At 41.2% G+C, this 21,885-nt stretch overlaps 1 protein-coding gene across 4 annotated transcripts; it reads right to left on the bottom strand.

The window, feature by feature from the left end:
- Nucleotides 1–321: 321 nt before the first annotated feature.
- Nucleotides 322–18,564, bottom strand: ZNF410 (zinc finger protein 410). 4 transcript variants are annotated; one of them, XM_014249956.2, is made up of 11 exons: nucleotides 18,458–18,564; nucleotides 17,072–17,285; nucleotides 15,073–15,141; nucleotides 7,969–8,104; nucleotides 7,445–7,678; nucleotides 6,964–7,155; nucleotides 5,955–6,114; nucleotides 5,454–5,635; nucleotides 2,714–2,803; nucleotides 1,498–1,623; nucleotides 322–949 (listed from the first exon to the last, which is right to left on the bottom strand). In XM_014249956.2, exons 4-11 carry the CDS (start codon nucleotides 7,976–7,978, stop codon nucleotides 765–767), a joined length of 1,179 nt encoding a protein of 392 aa, XP_014105431.1. In that variant the 5' UTR covers nucleotides 7,979–8,104; nucleotides 15,073–15,141; nucleotides 17,072–17,285; nucleotides 18,458–18,564; the 3' UTR covers nucleotides 322–764. The 4 variants fall into 4 exon arrangements, with proteins under 4 accessions (XP_014105431.1, XP_005520332.1, XP_087914225.1 ...); XM_005520275.3 differs by lacking the exon at nucleotides 15,073–15,141; XM_088058099.1 differs by lacking the exons at nucleotides 15,073–15,141; nucleotides 18,458–18,564 and adding an exon at nucleotides 18,022–18,119.
- Nucleotides 18,565–21,885: the final 3,321 nt, after the last annotated feature.

Raw genomic sequence — 21,885 nt, 5'->3', positions numbered from 1 at the left:
ACTGCATCAAACTTTGATTCCCAGCTACCTGGTGGAGCTTCTGCAGGAACCTCAGGGTTCCAATACCTGTACCAGCAGCAGCAGTACCTTTCCATTCAGCTAGGAAGCAATATAAACTAGGCATTGCCTTTGCATAGAAGCTATTAAAGACACACTACATTAGCAAAACTCTGCATTCTCAGTAATGCCAGTTCTGAACACTCTAAGTTACTACTCAAAACACCGTGTGGAAAACTCATTTAAAAAGCTTGATATACCAAACAAATTTTAGAGAAAAAAGACTGGGAAAACCAGGAACAGAACACAGCAAATGTAACCAAATGATATCAAGTAGTACATTTTATTCATATAGTAAGTCAGCTTCTGACAGTGAGATGTATTAGAATATAGTCTCTGAAGGTAAAGGGTGGAAGGAAGGCCTGTTGCTCAAGATACTGAATATTTGAACAGTGCCTAGCACAATGAGGTCCTGGTCCTTAGCTGGGGCTCCTAGGTGCTCCAGCAAAACAAACACTTCAGGCTTTAGGAGATGGACTGCATAAGCAGTTTTGAAATGGCGTTCCACAACATGGGCTAAGTGACACCTAAGCAGCAGACTTCACCTTTTAAGTTCTGCAAGAGAGAAACTTGGTCCAGCAGATCTTCTCAATCTCCAGTTTTAGGATTCATCCACTATCTACCCACCCCTCTGTGCACAGTTAAAGCAATGTTCATTCATCCCACTGCAATATGATGAGCCTCAAGGGGGAATGATCGATCCCGTCTCAGTCACCACATATAAGAGGGCGGAAAAAAGAGCAGCTGGTCTCGCCCTCTTCTACTCCAATAATTGACTCAGTGTCTGGCAGGTGCAGAGACTCAACACCAAGGCTGGGCTGAGAGTTCATGGAGATGAGATTCTTACTATGAACTGTCGATTCTTCCAGCAAACTGCTGCCCATCAGTGACTCTAGTATGAAAAAAAAAAAGGGTAAAATTCTCATGATGCAATGACACTGCCATATAAGATACAATCCTTGCCCCACTTCCAGTCTTACTGACTTCTTCCCTAAACACCTACTTTATCCATTCCTACTCTTTGGGCATCCGGTGCTCCAGTGGATGAAAAATACTATGTTTATTGTTTTGAACCTTACTGTGGTGGGATCTCATGCAGGATTGGCTTTCTCTTTAAATAATACACATTGTGTGAAAACCCAGGCTGCTTGCAACAAAAAAGCATAACCAAGGGAAAAATCCACATAAAAAACCCCAACTATATTCATATTGATTTTGAAAACAATAAACATATCTGCCCCTTGACCACCATACAAAAATATACCCTTGTTTTCTGTCCCAGAAAGGGGAGGGTAAGCAGTCCGCATCTCCAAGAGAAACAGACTTTTGTTTCTTACTGGCTAGTGGTCTCATATTATCAGGACAAACATCTTTTTGTTGACCATCCACTAATTTTTTTCCTGCACTTTTCCCCCAGAGTGAGTGTGCTCCTTTCTTTACCTGGCTGTTCTCGCTCCCTGCTGCCAGTTGTTCCAATTCGGGAGTGGTGTTTCCTCATATGCACATTTCTGCTACCACTCTGGGAAAATGTCTTCCCACAAATTTGGCACTGATGGGGCTTCACTCCTTGGAGTCAAAGGGGGAAGAAATATCCCAAGAATTACCAAAATGGGAGAAGAGACCTCATCAACTAAGAAACTAATAACAGTTTTGAAATGGCTGTTAACACCACTTGTGCTAATTTATCAGTAAAAACCAAATGAGAAGTATTCCCGTCTCCTGGAGGGCCATAAGCCTCTAGAAGAGAAGAGGTTTAGGTATCAGTAAGGGCAGTTGTTGGAAAACTCATGTTTGAAGAGTAACAAAGTCTTCAAGTCAGATTGATGAGAGGGAACAAGTTATTTGAAATAATTTACTCATTGATACGGAAATACTTGATGTCCCACACAGAATAAAATGACCAGAGGCAAGGAAGCTATCTCCTGCCACCACACAATGAATTGCAGCATCTAGTTTATGTTACTGAGCAGAGATTTGATGATGACTTGTCACTGTGAAAGGATTTCCATTTTACAGAGCAGTTCATCATTTCCATAATACAAGCATGATGTCTACACTTCTTGGCTCAATGGCATGGAAGGACAGAAACAAGCATTGAGAACTCAATCATAAATGTTATTACCTCAATAAAATCTCCCGTTCCCCAAACACACCACTTTCATTGTGTGCTGATGATATTTAAGATAGATCAATCAAAATAGAAGGCAGAAGCTTTGAAACACTTGTGAAATACATTTCCACCTAAACTTTCGACCAATTACAAGTATGTAGTAGGAAAAAAATAAAGGAAAACTCTACCTATGGCAGAAATCCACTTGAAAGAGATTTCAGATTCAAATGGCTGTGGTTAATACACAGAGATCCTAGAGTCTCTCTTTTAAATAACCAAATAGCAGCTATGAAAAAGATATTCAACTACATGACATTTTAGCAATAATTTTAAAAAAAATTTTAAAACTGTAATTTGAATTCAGAAATAGAAACAACGAGATTAAAGCATACACGTTACAGGCACCACGAAAAGGAAATCAAAAAAACCCTATGAACAGAAGTTCTGTAGAAACCAGGATTTTTCTTAAGGAAATCCAATCACAGTCCTACAATAAAGGTCTTTTTTCAGCCAGATCACAGAATGTCAGAGGAATGTCACTCTTACCTGAGTGGACAACCAAATGTTTCCGAAGACTGGAGTATTCAGCAAAGGAGCGACCGCATCCCTGTGCCTGACACAGAAAGGGTTTTTCCCCTACAAGGGAAAAGTAAGTTCTTAGATTTTGGGATCACTACTTAATCTGATTGCCCAAGTCCCTGAGAACAGCCTGGACATCTCTACTCCATTCTCCCATTTGGCCTTATGTATATCAGAGTTCCATGGAAATTACATATCCTTCTTTAAGCTTCCTAAGGCTTTTACAGCATTATCTTCATCAGCGGAAACAGTGGCATTATTTTAAAATATTCTTAAACTCTCATTCACCAAAAGTGAAGGAAGGGACCACTGTTTCTAGATAATCTTCCAAGTATATAAATAATAATAGAGTAATATAAAACTACTCAATCTGTGATGTATCTTCTATATGCAGTTCTCAACAACCAGCTCTGTTCCACACACTCACAGGGTCCTGCTCCCTTTCAGTACCAAAAATCCCATTAACTGTATTTCCCTTCATATCAGATTCTATACTTTATTTCAGATCAGGCTGAACTTGCCAAAATCCTGTGAGAGATGTGTCAGTCATTTATATCCATGTGTGGAGCACCTGTAATTCAAGGCACAAATTGTTCTCATGGCTGAAATTTATATCACAGCTATTTTTCTTTTATTTGAATTATGATAAATTGGGAGGTTACTACATTAATGCAGTGCAATAAAATTAATCTGTTTTGAACACTCTCTTAATAAAGCTGGACGTAACTTTTGCCAGCAACATCCCACTAAAGAACTCAATATACCATGTTTAACACTATGACTTCAAGTTTTTAACTGGACCTCTGTACAAGAGCAATAGCAAGACCACAGGAGATTAAGCAAGCTATTTTAACAATTTATTGTACAACATATATGTAGTTCTTTCAGAGTGAACTTGTTTTTAAAGGTGTTTCTACTGTGACTTTGTCTTTAGAAGTCTTCTTCCTACAGCTCATTTATTAGCCTCTTATCTACAGTAGCATTTGACAGCTGTGACCAAAAAGGATCAACACAGCATATTCCAATTGGGGTTACAAAGCTGAAATATGTAGCAGAGTCTCAAACATTGATTGTACTTCCTGGCTTGTTATAAATCTTTAAAAGTTTGGGAAAACTACCATTGACCTAAATAACAGCACACATTTCCATCTATAAGACACTCTAGAACTATCTACACCTGCAATTTCAGAACACCTTTGGTCTGATCAAACGCTTAATTCCACATTATCCACTTGCAGCTTAGAAAGTTACTATTTACTCCTCCAGAAGCTACTAACTACTCTGTTGATTGCAGAATGCTCACTTATCAGGGAGGATTGTGCATATATCAGCTTGGCCTATTAACTTAATCTGTACCTTGGTTGGGAGCTGTAAGTGCAAAAGAAAACTGCAAAAAAAATAGCTGCTGTTACTACACATTCAAAATTTTATTATTGGTATAGACAATTTTTAACTACATCCCAACATCTGCCCCCAAACCATGTGTTCTAGCTAGACTTTAAAATAGCAGCCTTTTCCCATGTGTATCGACAAACCACATACCATATGGTCATGTTTAAGTAAGGCAGAAGGCACAAACAGCTGCTGGTGACCCACATAATCTGTAATTTCATTTTACCTGGGAGGCCTTGTTCTCTCACACTTGCCAAGGATTTTTTAAAACGTTAACCAACTGTAATACAATGCTTCTGAGGCCATCAGGGAATCTCTAACAATATTCCAAGAAGCTTGAACTGGGCCATTTGTTTGAGTATTGTGATAACCCTGAGGCTTAAAAAACTAAACAAACAAAATCACCAGAATATTCACTATGAACTTTGCTGGTCATTAATTAAATTGCTGGTCACTATTAAATTGCTGATAATTTCAGAAGTAACTTGTGTCTCTCTCAAACAACTCTCTAGTACAAAAACACCTAAAGCACTTTGGCTGCTATACCAACTTCTAAAAATACTGACAAGGCAGGATCATATTCTCCAGAGAAGCCATCATAGAAAAACCATGTATAAAATACAGCACTATGAAATAAAGGTTCTTGTTTTATTTACTATAAAAAGCTGAGCATTAATTTAGAGTATAGAGCTCCAGCATACAGTAACATCCCAAATTAGCATTGGCACAAACAGAGCAGTTTGCACACCATAATGCTGTCTTCTAATTAATGCTTTTTTCTGCTTTTCCTTGCTACTCATTCCACTGCATTCCTCATTTCCTTGTATGTCCCAAATGTAGTTATTCTACAAGCAGCATAGGTAACACAAGCTAGTCAGGCAAATGTCAGCACAGCTCCTACTATCTAAGCTACTGAGACTTTCAGGAATTTCAAATAACCTCTTTACAAAACACAGTTTCAGAAGTCATGTTCACTAACTATTCCCTTGGTAACAGTCTAGTTTCACACACCCCTCCCTCCATCACACAAGTGGAAGGGAATCTTCAGAGTGTGGTCTGAACAGAATACAGCATCACCACACACTGTTTGAAAGGTAAAAAGCCTGGGTGAAACTATACAGGATAGTAAAAGAGATTAGCACTTGATTTATCTGACCTATAGATCAATGTGAATTTACAGAAAATGGACATTAATGGAAAACAGATGTAAACAACATAAGACTTTAAATAGTTTGAGGCCAGAGGAGGAAGTGGTTTATTCCTCAGCAAAGACCCCACCTCAGCAGACCACAAATAGGTGAGGTCTAAAACACACCAGTGTGAATTCGTAGGTGGTTCTTCAGATTTCCAGCTGTTGTGAACTGTTTGCCACAGCCCAGTTCTGTGCACACAAAGGGTTTTTCACCATTGTGAGTTCTCATGTGCACCTTCAGCCTCTGCAAGACATAGAAACTTTTTCCACAACCTTCTGCTGGGCAGGTGAAGGAGCGGTCGTTCCTGGAAAGCAACAAAAAGCAGTTTCATTACCAGCTACTGCAACACATTTTTTCATGAACACCCAATTTCTTTCTTTTATTAAATATGAGTACCTGTTAAAATACAAAAAAATCTAAACCAAACATAACAACGACCTGCAAAATTATCTAACTCTAATCCAAGTTTTTCAGTATAATTGACTTTAAGCACACAACAGACCTAATATTTATAAGAATAATGCCAGGTTTTCACAGCTTGTCAATGTCAAAACCTAACATTATCTCAAATACAAAGTGCATTTTTTCAAGGTCATAACAAGAAACAGCTTCATTCTGCTCACCGGTGTGTTTTCAGATGATACTTGAAGTGAGCTGGCCATACAAATGTCCTATCACAGCCCTCAACTGTGCACTTCAGCTTCCTTTCCACACGAGATAAATGAGGAATGGGGCTTGAATCTTTTGGCTGCCCATCTCCTGTGCAAAGATGAACATTTTCACCTGGAAAAAAAAAAAACCAAACCCACTGAAATCTAAAAAATATACAGATTACTATAATGTGTCAAATTTAATAGAAAAAACAGCATCACATACAATACAGGATTGTAAATCAGGTATGTCTGGCTACTAACTGTGTAGCATGCCCTACATGCTGCTGCTTAGCCTGTAACAGGGATCAGAAACAGACTTGCAAACCTTACCAGGCCCATAAACTATTCCCAACAAGCCATCTGGATCAGATCAACTGCTACCAGATAAGGCTTATCACAAAAACAATAGAAAGCTAATGCACCAGAAATTGTAGAAATGGTCTCTATAAAAATATAAACAACCAATTTTAACTATCAACCAACTATCATCTATTAGCTAAGTTGTTTTTAAAAACACCTTGGCTAAAGTAAGACAGATTGTATTTGCTTGCCATTATTTATTAATTAAGTCAGAAAGCATGTCACTAAATCAAATTATGTATTCTGCAGGAAACTGATCTCCAAACCCAGTGGAACTAAAAAGAAAGTATAATTTACAGTACGTATTAAAAATAGGATCTTAAAAGTGAAAATGAAAGTTGAAGAACAAGCAGCTGCAGTCAGAAAGAAGATATTCTTTTACATGTACCAGAGAACTAGTACAGATGGTTCCACTAGAGTTCATTCCCCAAGAAAAAATGCAAAGCCTATTTAAACTGAAGAAAAGCCTAATTGTCCTGTATAATTCTGTCCCTGATGATTTGAATATGTCATAACTGATTCAAAGAATGAGAGAATTAAAGAGAGGAAGAAACAATGTGATATTAGGGGTCTTCTATGGAACATTCAACTTTTGAGACACAATCTGTGGATCTCCTACCATTATTGCTTGCTTTGGCATTCTTTGCGAGCTGTGCCCGAGTGGCAGCAATTAAACTGTCATGGGCCAATTCTTGCACTCGTAGGAACCATGGGGTACTGCTGTCTGTGCTGTCATGAGAGAGAAAGTCATTTCCAGAATCTTCTGCTTCATCTTGAACAAACACCAAGTGCTCTGTGGGAGACCCCAGCCCTAGAAAAAAAGACAAATTTGTGAAACAATAACATAACAGAGGGAAATTTCTTTTGCTTCTCAGAGATTAGTGTTCATAGCATGGATGAAATAGCTGCCCTGAAAAAGTCTCCACTGACCTCTACATTGTAGAAAGATGTTGATGACTAAATGCTCCTAAAATATCCAATAATGCCCAGCAAATTTCATGATCTTTCCTCTTCATAAGCAGCAGGGACAGAGTTGTACTTGTATCTCCTGCATTCTGCTGAGACATATCCAGCCAGATGACAAACAGAAGAACAATTACCTGCTCTTGTTAGGTTGAGAAGAATGAATGAAGTGCTGTCGCTGGGCTGGAGGTCTTGCAATAAACTAGAAGTTTCTGGAGTTGACAGAAGTTCAGATGGTTTCTGAACATTCTGTGCCCTTGTTTCCTCTCCATCAGGGCCTACATTTACCTGGAGACTTCTCAAGACAGCAGATGAAGAAACATCTTTGGAAGAATTAGTGTGACTTGGAGAAGTGAGATCTCTTTCATCATCTAATGAGGCAAGTGAAATCAGAGTAAATAAAAGTATAAATACACTATGATTAAAAGACACCTATAAAATGATTTTTCTAGGAAAAGACCCCAGAACTTGAGAGAGAAGGGAGGAGAAAGCGTCTAACTAGTCAGACTTCACTATTAAATGAGAAGATTCAGTCACTCTGCTGAACTTGTTGCTCCATCCATGGGATGGCTTATCAGCAAGAGACAGCGGGGCCAGCGTGGTGAAGTAAAGACAGTGGTATGAAGGGCAGGGTCACAAAGATCTGCCACACAGATTTTACCTGGCAACATGAGTCTGTTGCATTCTGAGGTCTCAGTAACAGGAAGCAGAGAAAGACAGGTGATGTCTTTTGGTTCTGATTCCACCAGTCCTTGTCCCAGTGGAATGGAAGTATTTTGAACAAACTGAACCAGCAGCTGGAAAAACATACTGAAGATTAGGTCAAGAGCAGTACAAATCATTTAAAAAGGTACTAAGTCCAGTCAATCCAGTAGTCCCTACCATCTTGCAGGAGACATTGAATATAATACTATGGATACACACAGATATAAATGAAAACTTTTCATTTTCCTTTTTACGAGGAAAGAATTGTCATCTCTGAAATACCTATGAACTTCTCATTTCTTTAACATATAATAAACAGCTCTGGATCATTGCAGAGCAAGTCTAGTTAGGCTATATTTCTTTTTAATTAATATTTTACCACTAGATACTTTACTGTGGTCTAACATTTCAAGTAAATGCTTTCCACGCTCAACCTTTGGTACAAGTAATTTTTAAAATCATTGTCTTTAAACACTTAACTAAAAATTTGCCTTTTCTTAATTAAAAAAAGCAATCAGAAGACTAGTTACAAAGATGTCTATCATATGGCTATTCAAAATAAGCAGGTAACAATCAGAGAAACAAGGCTGGGATGACAAGGGGGAGAACAGAGGCAGTTTTAGCCATCTAAATCAGCTATCATCAAAGATGGACAACCAACCCACCCACTAAGGGGATTAACAGAAGAACCCCTCTCCAAAATACTACACAAAACAAGGGAGACTATTGCATAAACAGGTATAGAACTCAAACTGAGGTGCAATCCCTGGGGAGGAATTTGGTCAAAAGATTTGGAAGGATTTGTACAAGACTTATTAGGTGTTATTTAAGGGAAAGGCAAAAGGCAGGAAAAGGAAAGGATCAAGGTGGATCAGGGCAGAACAAACACAAGAAAATTGAGAGAGAAGGATAAAAGGGGCCCACTGCATATAAGCAGGAAGCTGATCAATTCAGTTGTCCATCTTACACTGAATCCTGTCTCATTCAGCTCCATTCTTACCTACTTCCTGTGTGGTCCTGCTCTCTACAGTGGATCTCTAGTGGCACACACTAGTTTCTTTTGTGTGTGTGTGTGTGTGTGTGTGTGTGTGTGTGTGTGTGTGTGTGTGTGTATGTGTGTGTGTGTGTGTGTGTGTGTGAGATATGCTAATGAACTCCAAGCCAGCCTAGTTAGCAAATGAAATGAGAAGTCTGGGGATAGATCCCAAAGAAATCCATAAAGGTATCCCTGAGGCAGCAACCCTTGAACACAGAATCAGATACTTTGTGCTGCTGGTGTTTATGAGGGTAAAGCTACAAGCACTCAGCCTGCGTTCATAAGTTTGGTGCCAATCACATCTGTACAGTGTGCGCACACCCATCTTTCCAAACAGGTACTAAACTTCACTAGCGGCTGGCTCCAATATCGGAATTAAAGAGCTGTCCTGATGTTTCTTGATGAACCCAGGAGGTGAGAGGACATCCAGTCCATCATATTTAGCCATCCCTAACATCAGTCAGCTCTGGCAAAAATTACTTCCAGCTAACTCCTCAAAATCTGGAGTTATAAAAAAGGAACCTGACATTGAAAAGGAACAGGAAGTCAGAAAAATTACTTTTTTACCCCTGAAAGTCTTCTCATATTTTTAACCTAGTTCAGAGCTTCTTAACTCATTCTGTCCCTTTTACAACGTTTCAACTTTTTGTCAGAGTACCAGAAATAATGCTGGATCCTCTTTACACCCAAGGCAGACACAGAAATGAGACTCCCTTTTTTTCTGTTACCAATGCCAGAGCACTTCATATTAAAATATTCTCATTTAACAAGAATGGTGCTGGGAGTTAGGAGATAACAGTCCAACTTTTGTAATGGACTGAACAAATTCTGTGAACTGCACAAGCTTTTTTAAACACGGTCTCAAATCCCTCCCCTGTAGGGATTTAAACTTCAGAGAGACGGAAACGGGCCGGTAGTAGCACACCCAGACACATACTCCATGTTTCAGAGAAAATGCTGGTCAAAACCCTCATGTAGGATGTATTTGTTTGTCTTTAAGTTCCGTCAAACAAATTAACTCCTATACTCACATTCTCAGGTTTGTGTTTTTTTTAAACACTGAATGAAGAAATATGGAAAATAAAAATATACTAGAAAGTTAAACCTCAAGTTCCTTATCTCTAGGAAACTCCTTGACAAAGATCCCGCGTTCTGCTGCTGTCTAGCAAAAAACTGTATGTAGCAAACTTCCTTTATCTTTGACATTTAGAAGGAAATTGTACAAAATAATTATTCAGAGGCTACTACCCTCATTGTGACACATTTTAGTACACAGTCACACAGAGCCCATATGGAGTTGTCTGTGCAGTGAGATAGTTCATCAGCGTCAAAAGAAAGAGACTAAAAAATGCTGATGTACCCACTGTATATTTGTGATTAAAACCCAACAGTCACAGATAATTTGATTCCTATTTTGTACGTTGTGATTGTCTTAGTACTTCCTTTTCAGAACTATTGGCATCTAATTACAAATTATTCCTGTGGCAGACACCAGCCTTTGGAGCCTCCCTTACATCAAGAGAAAGTGCTAAATCAAAGAAACTGTAAAGAAAACTTAGTGTTTTGCACTCTAGTTTCTCTATGCTCATTTCATCTCACAAAAACACTAGAAAGACTAATGGTTTCTCAAACACTTTTACCTCAAAGAGCTGCTGCCATAGGAACCCTGAAGATTTAACAGTCCTGACTGATCTCCTCTGGGACCCCCCACACTCTCTCCCTTGGGACTCCTTTTAAGCTCAGCCTGGGCCAGTCATTCCCTTCCTGAGTTGTGCCGTAGGTTTACCCGTCTCAAGCCCTGTCTACTGGATGAAACTCAGATTTTTACTGCATCTGTTTCTCCTTCTCCATCTTCTGCTGCTCCTACCTGGACTCTGGATAGACCCCGGACCTGGTTCACCACTTCGCCTTATCCAGGGCTGAGGGCTGTGGATTCCAGCACCTGTCTCTGATTTCCATGCTCAGTATTGTGCCCTGGTCTGTGAGGGTACTGCCTGGGCTGGGATCACCCTTGACTCCCTGCTCACCCTCCCTTAGGAGCAGCCTGTCATCACTGACAATTATGAAGCTACAAATTAAGTCCCAAAGTCATTCAGATGGCAATGCGCCATTTGAACTAGGCCACAAGCCAGATGGCAGTTTGAAAGGTTAGAATTGTTTCATCTTAGATATAAGATTATCCAGAGGACCTAGCAAGAAGATGGAACTATTTTTATGTTGTAAAAAAAATACATAGGCAATAAAAGACAGTCCCTCCCCCCAGGGCCATGCATTCTAATTTAGGATTAAAAAAAAAAATAGGAGAAAGAGAAGTAAAAAGGGTTAGGAATAAGGAGCAAGGCAACCAGTAAAAAGAAGTAGGGACTAAAAACTTGAGCACTAAGATAGATGTAAATTATTGGATTGTCTTTCATGTTGATGCGTCCTACTGCTTCTTACTCCATGATAAAACATTTGTTTTATGGACTTGCCTATTTTTATACAGAAAGACCTAAATGAAACTTGCCTCCTCCAAGAAGAAAGCTTTGCTTTAAACCTTCCACTTCAACATAGCAATATTAAGCCACTAGGGAAAAGCAAAACACAGCAACCACAAACAGATGCTCAGAAGAAAAAAGATCCTTTTAATTTGCTTTGTAAAGTAATGACAAACTAGTACAGAGAATTATGAAATTATGAGAGGGAAAAAAAGTAAAAGGAAACAAATGGACATGAATCATGCTCACTATTAAAATGTGGAATAAAAAACCCCAACCCTTCAAATAAACTAAAGCAAACTAATCATCAACTCAAATAATTCAGACAAAATAAAAAGTTTTCATGTTAGTTTTATCTTGACAGATTTTTTCCTAAACCTTCCTGTTCAAAATTATTGAATATCTTTGTGGACAACTACAGCAACTGGAACACAGGAAAGAACTCATTACAAACATTGTGTCATGCTTTCTTAAGCTTCTCGCAATATGGTTTTGCAGCTAAAAGTAAATAGGAAATTATAAGGGTATCTGATAATTGGCTATTCAGCATAGAGATCAAGGAACAGGACAGGTGATAAATTAAATGCACATACACTAACAAACTCTAGCAAACTGCAGATAAAAGAGAGAGTAAAAATAACCAGAACTCCTAGGACACTGATGGATGGGCCAGTACACGAATAACTTGAGTTTGACCTTGAAAAAAAATCAACCAGAAACTTCGTAAGGAATAGGAACAATGTTATCTTGGGTTACCAAAACCACATCTCATCAAAGAGCAAACACCGGAGAAATTCTGGGTCTGGGTAAAACATATTAAGGTATCTTGATGGAGACTATGCGACAGTGAAAAACTTATCGATGTTTAGGGGAAGAACCAAAGACAAGGAAAGAGAGGGATCAAGGTAGATAGGAGAGAAACAATTATTGGGAACAGAAAGGGGATTGGGAATAATACTGGTTGGCCACATTAGCAGGCTGCAGGTTGCTGCTCTGCATCACCACTGGTGTCTGTCTCATCCTCTCTAGTGCTTTCTGCTCCTAAACGGTTTCTGAGTACATTAATTTAATTAAATTCACTTTGGCATAACCTGTGAAATAGAGAAAAACACAATCTGGAATCCCAAGATCCTGGCGAGAGGCTGAACTAAAAAGCCCAAGGCCTGGAGATGGACACTGGAAGGACTCAAGGTTTGACAAAGAGTCGATAGCTGCATGACCATAAGTATGCATGTCAGCCAAGGGAGGACACGTGTGATATCCTAACAAATTTCAAGCCTTTTTACCTGATAAGTTGGGACAGGATTAGACCATTTGTGGCCTTTCTTTTCCATGGGAATGCCATTTGTGTTTGAATGTGCTGGTAAAAGCCCTATCCTGCCACCCAGCTATAATGTCATCCTGTCTGTGTGTGCACAGGCATATTTTTGCAGTTTAGGCCCAGACGCACTTCTGTGCACCTGGGAACAGTCCAGTGGTCTCATGTCTGAAAGACCAGGAAAGCAGGAACCTCCTAGATGATATCATCTGGCATCACAAACAGACCCCAGATGGGCTCTAAGTATTCCTGAGATGGCGACCGTAGAATCCCTACATATGGAGGAGACTGATCCACTATAACCCAAGTGCTAGAAGTTGTAAGCAGAGAAAATAGGTCATCTTGGGACACTAGAATAGGAATAGTTAGGGAAAATGAATGTACAGAATATTAACAGAATACCAAAGGTACAGTAAGAGGTGAGGTGGCTTTACTCTATAGCTAAGACATTCCTTGGAATTTGAAATAAATTCTAATATTGCAAAAGGACATCCTTGACTTAAGAAATTCAAACTTCAGGGGACAGACGTGAATCATACAGAGAGAATCTATAATCCTTGGAGGGCAAAGTTCAGCTGCATCTTGAGATAAAGAATTTTATTTTTGATCTGCCATATCACCTTCTTGAATACACCTTCCCTTACATCTACTGAAGTGCCATGCAACTGAAAATTCTGTAAATAATGCAGAGAGTGAATTTATTGGAAAATGTAAACTATTTCTTGGCTGTTATCACTAAGCAAATACTTTTTATCCCTGCTAGTCAACAATAAATGGTTGGACAGGATGATCCTAGAGTCTATCACTGCAAGCAATGCAGAATGCTTGTGTTATCCCTGACCTGAAAGGGGAAAAAAAAAAAATCCACAACAAACAACAACCAATAAACTGTTTAAAGACTGAGAACCTCTACTAAAAATCCTTAACAAAAACAAAAACCAAAACAAACAAACAAAAACAAATAACCCAACAAAACAACCAAATCAAAACTAAATGATGATATGGCCACCTGGGATGGATCATCATCATCTATGTTGTGTCCCATAGCAGATGATTCAGGAGCCAAGAAGTGTTAGGCTGCTGCTTTGGCTGAAGTAAGGGTTGCTGAGAGGGACTGGGTAAGAAGGTTCTCCAGAACCTCAGATCCATCCTCCCACTAGACAGCTGGAGAGCTAGATTAGATTCCCAGAGCAGCAGGGACCATATCTTTAATCAAAACCATTCCTGTTCTAAATTTAACCAGTGAACCACAACAAAATAAAGAGGTCAAAAGAAAATTTAGTGGAGGGGGAGGAGAAAGGAGGGGCTGGAGCTGAAGGGTATGCAGGGCAGAAGGCTTGTTACCTAGAAACTGAGATGTCCTCCTCCCATACAGCCTCTGGGGAGCTAATTAAATCACAAGTGGCTCTCCTTGTGAACCACTGAGGAGGAGAGAAAGGAGAGGCTAAAGTACCTCTCTTCACCTTCTTTTCAATAACTAATTAAATTTACAGAACAGAGTTGTAATTCATTTGATTGTGCTAAGAGTTACCCCAAGAGCAGAAAGCACCCTGCACTGGACCAGTATGGTGGAGGTTTCCTAGACTGGAAACACAAGTGTAATGAATCACCTCAAAGGCTTAAAGCATGCAAAATGCAAATCGTAGCAGTTCCCTGAGGTGAGATAGTTGCATAGCTTTGGGGGCAGGGAGTCCAGAAGAAAAAGCAGATACATCTGTCCATACAACTGTCTCCAAGCAACTTTTTAACTTTCTATGAAAGGAGGATTCACCTCTACTCAAGCATTAAAGATTTAATGGTATGTTGGTGGCTTCTTTAGGGATAAAACCAGTAGCAAAAAAGTCTATGCAATAGAGACATAGTGCTTGATTGTTATCATCTAGATGTCACAGAAATACAGCTAGCTCTTAATACATTTCTCACGTGGTAGGGTATAAGAAAAAACATCTGTGGCTATAAGAATTGTGGTGCCATGGTTTACTTAGATATAAAATCATTATATACTTTCAGACACATTTGAACTGCTATTTGGGAAAAGTGTAAAAAGAGTATCTACTAGCTTCACTTCAAAGGAATAGAAAACAGTACTAACTTACACTCAAGTTTCATAATCAGAACTAGAAAAAGAAGATATGTATACATGGAAATAAATCAAAACTTTTAGTATAAAATACCCTTGATCAAGACTGAGGAATATGGTTTAGAACCACTGTAAGTTTTTTTACGTACCAGGTCTGTTTCTTCTGGAGAGTAAACAGCCAACTCTTATTATGGGCTTGCTGGGAAGGAAATGCAACTCTGCCATGAGGAAATAGGACTATTATGTAAACAAGCCTAATTAACAAATACCTTACGTTTGAGAAAAGACAAGGCCCAGTTACAGCTCCTATCTGAGGAATGAGCAATGAGCATTCCAGCTGTCTCGGTCTTTGGCTCTCAGAAATAATCTAAGGGATCCCACCCATTCACAGACAAAAGTAACAAAGTCCTCCCACCTTATCATTCATAACTCAGAAAAAAAAAATGATAGAATGTATGAGACCTCAAGGACAAGGCAAGAGAGAGGAACTCTTTGCGGATCATGCTGAGACTATTCAGAGCTGCTATGAATTTACAGCTACTTTTCCTGAACTGTGTGATCAGAAGGGCTTTGGCTGCTCTGTTAAGAAACAATACATTAACACATCACATGGGCTGTAATGAATTACCAGCAGGTAATCATCATTCTTTTCAGAGAACCAGTTTAAGATACCTGCTGTACTGCTTATAGGGATAGAAACAAGAGTCAACAAAAAACATGCAATTAAGTCTTGCAAACTTCCCCAAAAGGTATTTCATAGCTGTACTATGTCCTCTGCTCTAGGACTTTAGCCATCTGCAGAGGTAAAGCTCAGAACCAGGAAAAGCAAGGACACCAGGGATACAATCCCTGCATCTTTAACTGGGGAAATGCACAGAGAGATAGCTTATGTGCCATTCAAGCTGCAGAATAAGGCAAGAAATAGGAAAGGCAGGAAGTGGTGGCGGTGTTCAATGTAACAAATTGCAGACACTTGTATCTAGCACATTACAGATATGAGGAACAAAGCCCAGAACTCAGCAACTGATTAGTTGCTGATTAGAGCCACTGCTAGAGGTTTAAAGGTGTAAAGGTTTAACCAGAAATTTTAACTGGTAAGAAAACAAAGCTATTATGGGTTATCAGAATGGATGTTGTATGACAGACCAAATTTACTGTCCAATATCACAAGGATAGAAGGCTGTGTTAAGCTTATTATGCTATGTTTAGGGAGAGGATCAAAGGAGGAATCAAGGCAGATAAATGAAGAACCAGGGTGAGAGAAGAGACTCCAACCATACATTTGCTGGCTGCTAGTCAGTACACTGCTGTGCCTGATCACTGCAGTCCCTCCTATCTAATTACCAAAGACATTCCTAAATATTCTACCCACAAGTGAGTCTACTGCTAGTGAGCTTCTAGTTGACTAATGCAAATAGGAGGCTACCACACTCTGGAAAAAAACCAAAAAATATTCCAGCCAGAGACTGGCTAAAAGCCCTAGGTCTGGGCAGAAGGACTGTAGGCCTGGCAAAGACATGTGAATGTGAATATGCATGAGAGAGTGATGAGGGTACAGCTACAGCCCACTAGCAATCGTTGTTCATGCTTTACCTGTGCATGTGATAATGTGCATGTTCAAGCTTTACCTGTATTTGTGACCAGCTGTGCATGCACAAATGTCCCTGCAATTCAAGCTCAGCTGTGCTACCAGCTGAACTTGGAACAGTCCAGCAGCCTCACACTGAGCAACCTGGATCCCCTGAGTGCTGCTGCCTACCAGTTCTGCCAACTGCTTAATGGAAACAGGACTGGCCAATGCTGATAAAATAATTCAGATTGTCCAAAACCAAGTAAAGTCAATTTGGTTTGAGGGAAAGAAATAGTCAATTCATTATTTTATTTTCGTAACAAGAATGCTGTGAAAGTGGGGGAGAAATGTAACCTGAGAATGGGCAAGAATATTGGCTGATACTTGAAAGGAGGTGAAAATAACTTGCAATATTTTCTAATTTTTTACCATTCAAATCAAAGCATAGAAGCATTAGAAGATGTCACTGAAAACACTTGGAAAATTAGTACGTAAGCAGCAATCTGAGTAAGCTAATTGAACTCTAAGCGTTGCCCATCAACGTTCCTGGGAACCAAACTTAGTTCATAATTGCTCACCTCAGGTTTGGATTCTAACTCATCCGATAACATTGATTCAAGTGTCCAACTCCTGCAGCTGTTCTCAGCAAGGCACAGATATTTTTTTTATTTTTTTTTTTTTTTTTAGTTCAGAGAGAACAACGCTCCCTGATTATTTTCATATTTTCCTAAGTGCAAACCAGTGTGGTGGTCCTTCTGCAAGAAGCTCTGTTGCAGAAATAATTAATTTAACCTAAAACAACAAAAAGGGAAACATAAAGAAAGAGGAACTGAAAAACAAGAGCAAAGCAAAAAGAAATGAACATGTGCTGATGCAACTGTAAAATATACTTTGAGGTATTGGTAAAACTTATTTCCTGAGGTTCTTGGATTTCTGTTTTCACTGAACCAACAAAATAGCCTTTAAAAATTAATTTCATTGTGTTAGGATGTTATTTACCACATTTTGTTTGCAATCACTAATTTTCAATGGAAAATTGCCTTATTTGTTCTGGGAACTTATGGGATCAACTGCAAATCACATAAAGCATGCAAGATATGAGGAAGCTGAATTCCCAGCCCACAACACAGTGGAATTATCCAAATCATTGATAAAGTGGAGCCATATACAAACAACCTGTCAGCAGGAAACATCGGTTCTTTCTGTCAGCCGAGATATTTTACAGAATAAGAAATTTAATTTCTTGATAAGCCCAGATTATAGAACTTATTTCACAAATACCCATATGATGTTTGTGCTAAAAGGGGAACACGAGAACAAGCTTTTCTTGCCTGCCAGGAAAACACTCAGACACTGCTGATGGGAGAAAAATGTGAACTGCATACAGTTCTTTCCCCTTTCCAACTCAACTACCAATCTACTGACTATGTTAAAAAATAACGAGAATACTGAACCAGCTAAAAAGAAAACCTAAAAGCCTTGTTCTCACACTCCTGACAGCAGCACTGCAGCACGGAGCTTCACTTGCCGTGAAGGGGCCAGACAGCACACACAGCGAGCGCAGAGTAGCTGAGCCCAGTGCACGCAGCGAGCTCGGGCCCGGTTGTTCTGCCGCGGCCCCCCGCTGCCCCTGTCAGCCCGTACCCAGCAGGGCGGGCCCCGAGTGACCCGCGGGGACAAGAGCCAGCGCTGCCAGGCCCAGCTGCCCCCGCTCCGGCCGGGAGGAGCCTAGCGGAGGCCCGGGGGCAGGGCGGAGCGCCGAGGCCCGGCGGGGCAGGTGCCATCCGCCCCAGGGCGCGGGTCCGGCCGCAGCCGTGAGGGCCGGCTCCGGCAGCGGGGACGGGAAGGACAGCTGGGCAGGGGCGTCTCCCCACGCTCCGCGGCTCGCTGGGCTCCCGCAGCCCAAGGGGGTCGGCGAGTCCCGCAGGAGCGGCCGGGCCACCCCCACCAGCCGCCCGCCTTACCGGCATCTCCGCCGCCCGGACGTGACGGGCCCCGGCCGGAAATGCCGCGAGGGCTCGGGGCGAGCGCGGGGCGGGGCGATGCTGCCGCCCGCTGCAGTCTGTTCCCATCGCCCCCGAGACAGAGGAGAACAGCTCGGTGCTTGGGTTCTCCCCCGGTTCCGTCGGGATCGTTACCAGGCCTGCAGTCTTCAGCTGCAGCCTGATTCCTCTGCAAGTAACCTTCATTTGGATTGTTACCGTACAAGCGAACATTATGCCGGAGCCTTATGGAAGACTTCAATCCGCTGAGCTTGTCTGTTTCTCCACATAAATCAACACGGAGGACACATTATCCCAGTTTGTTACAGCACATGTGGAAACACCGGTTTCCTACTAATACTTTGTTTCTGTTTCTGCTTTGCTCTGACTCGCTGCTCTGTCTGTTCTTGCAGCTGGTGATAGAAAACTCCAGGTGTTCACAGTAGCTCACTAATAACATACACCAAGTTAGCAATTCCAGAGACATACATGCCTTTGCAATGTACCTAAAAAACCACGAAACGACTGAGTAATTTAAAAAACTCGAACCTTGGTTTTAGCTCGTTACCTGTAGGTGACCGGGACAGAACACCTGAAGAAGTTGGCAGCCTCTGGTCTTGACATTAGCAGCTAAAACAGTCACCTTCAGGTCCTGTAAACTTTAACTCGGTGATGGCTAGCCCGTTTCTTTGGGGCCATGTGTGATTCCTGACTCCCATGCCAGCACAGCCACTCGTGGTTCACTCCTGGTGCTGGTGCTGATAAGCAGAGAAAATCCCGGTGATATGGAAGTAACCCAACAGCAGCTGTCAAGGCTGGCAAAATCAGGTTTCCTGAGGCTTCTTCGGAGCACAGCCTCTTCAGATACACGGTGGACTGTGAAAAAACCTGTGGTCACTTCCTGGTAAATGGCTGTCATCTCCCGCCATGAGCTACTTTGGAATGGTTTGTTTTATCCAACCCTTCCAAGATGTCCAATATGGCTACACTGCCTTTCAGAAACATTTGAAAAATTTGATTTGCAGCATAAAGATTCACAGTTATCTTCCTCAGCTTTAAATGTTCAATGAGTGGCTTCATGGAGGACAATGCATTGGAGTCATACTGACAACCTAGTGCTTCAGCACAAAGTCTATTGACCAGCTACCTGCTGGAGCCACCTGGTAACTCCATAAAGACTGCAAGCAAGTTAGATGCATGTCTTTTTCTGAGGCAATTATCCCATCAGCTTGCAGGCATTGCTTTAATGCTAACAAAAGCCTGCACTGTGAAATCAATTTTCAGTCAAGCCGAAGCACATTTCTGTTGTACAAGGCAGGGAAAATTGATTCAACATCCAGAATCAACAGCTTCAGAGACTGGGCTGCCTCAGTGCCATACTCATCCTGCAGATGGATTGTATCAGAGAACCTAGAAAGTCTGGCATTTGTCATGTTGGACCACTCAGCCATAGTTGTGGTGGCCTGAAGCTTTAGACAAATTCATTCATTCAAGCCTACAAAACTGAAAGTGATAGCTCCTGAGACTGAATTTTTAAACACAATTCCAAAAAGCTGGAGCTCATTAAATGACCATGCAACAGTAACAGTAAAAGACCATCTCACTGTACTCTTGAGGAATATATTCAGTGCAGGTAGCTGGATTTGCAGGTGCAATGTAAGCTGCAGATTGAGCTCTCTGGATGGCTGGAGTCCAAGGCAAGAGGCCGTGAACTGCCAACCCTTTGACAAGCTCAGGGACCTGTGGCCCAGCCAGGTAGGTTATTCAACACTCAGAGACATGGCAGGAGCCAAGGACCCTCAAATGTTACCATGCTTAGACTGTGAGGGTACAAAAACCCAGGATTTCCTTTGTACAAGGTCCCAGCTCAAACTCTTATTTGGTTATTGCACCAAGACTGAATTATTTTAAGGACTGGGACCACCGAGACTCTGCTATGGGAAACCTGGCACTGAGATGGTAAGGAAACCTTGTCTGACTGTGTGATTGTGGGGTGTATGGGGAGCCAGGCTCACTGGAGCTGCCCACTGGGAAGGGGTTTTGGTCCCAGTTTAGATGGGGAGAGTGTGACTGCCAGAGTAGCTCCTGGATGATGAGACAGGAAAGTTTCCCTAAGGCAGCATGCCATTGTATTGCTGATCCAATACAATCCAACAAAGTTTAACTATAAATGCAGAACTACTAACTCCATAAACCAACTTTTCTTGATGCTACTTTGGTAATCCAAAGGAACTGAATCATAAAGCTTGATGCTGTTTTACATTAAGATACTCAGTAATCTTGGAAGTCCTTTGACTCATCACCAGCTCAACAATGGGGAATTGTTGAGTAGATATTAAAATATGGAGACATGTAGGCGCATAAGTTCCTTTCATTTGCATCCTTCTAGGCCAGAGGAGTTTGCTGCTTCAGAACTTGTATCTTGACTGCCTGGGGAATTTTGGTGGAATCTGCAGTGGGAGTAGCACAGCACTTACCTGAGTTGTTTATGCTGTTTCAAATTGTGCAGGTCTGTGAAGCAACACTGGTCCCTGATGAGAGAACTGGCTGGCTGGGAATTTCCTATAGTCTTACTTTTATAATAACATCTGCCTCTACAGGCTCCTTCTCTCCAATCAAGGAGAAATGGAAGACACATTTCCCCCAGGACCAGATTAAAGAAAAGATAAGTGATACTGGTTTTTCACCCTGCTGTGAGACAGCAAAAATGGCTAGTCATGGAGTAAAGGGAGAGCAGTTGTTTAGATTTGGTTGTTGATTAATCTGGTTATAATGTGTGCCTGCTCCGTATATGGAGAAATCTAGACTTCATTTCTATTAGCACATCTTTTATTATTTTGTGTGTACACTTCTGAACACTCAGATATAAAGTTGTTACGGAAACTGTCCATTATTCCAAGATACTGGCAGTACTCAATTTTATTTCCATTAGGTTTTTTAATTATAAAAATGTATGTAATTACCATCAGTTCGTTGCTCAGCCTTTACAGCATCAGCACGTAACAGACTTTGAAATTCCCTCAAAACTCTGTGTACACAGATGCCACCTTTACACACCTACAGCGGATGTTGGCACGGGTGTTATAAAAGCGGATGAGATTTGAGAAACCGAGAGTACTAAGATTTGGAGGATTTTCTCCTGTACCTCCCCAAGCTCGCACCCGGTTCTGTCACATGTCGGTCTCTGCCGCGCTCCACCTTTCCTGCGTAGTCAGCGCGTTTCCCGCGGCAGCGGCAGGAATGCTGCTGAGGTAATTCTGCTGGCTCAAATGCGTACGTGCGGTCCCATACGGGCCTCCGCCACCAGACATCACCGAACACCGTTCCCAAGTTTTCCTGTACACCGGGTACGCGGGGCAGGCGCGCCCGGCGGGGGCCGTCCCGCGCCTAGCCCCCGGCAGCGCTCGGCG

The sequence above is a fragment of the Pseudopodoces humilis genome, chromosome 7, assembly GCF_049639895.1.
Source record: "Pseudopodoces humilis isolate 2021_Gansu_Grassland_sample_001 chromosome 7, ASM4963989v1, whole genome shotgun sequence".
In the NCBI taxonomy this organism is placed as follows: domain Eukaryota; kingdom Metazoa; phylum Chordata; class Aves; order Passeriformes; family Paridae; genus Pseudopodoces; species Pseudopodoces humilis.
The sequence above is the reverse complement of the archived record's forward strand: the minus strand, read 5'-3'. Positions and strand labels throughout refer to the sequence as shown.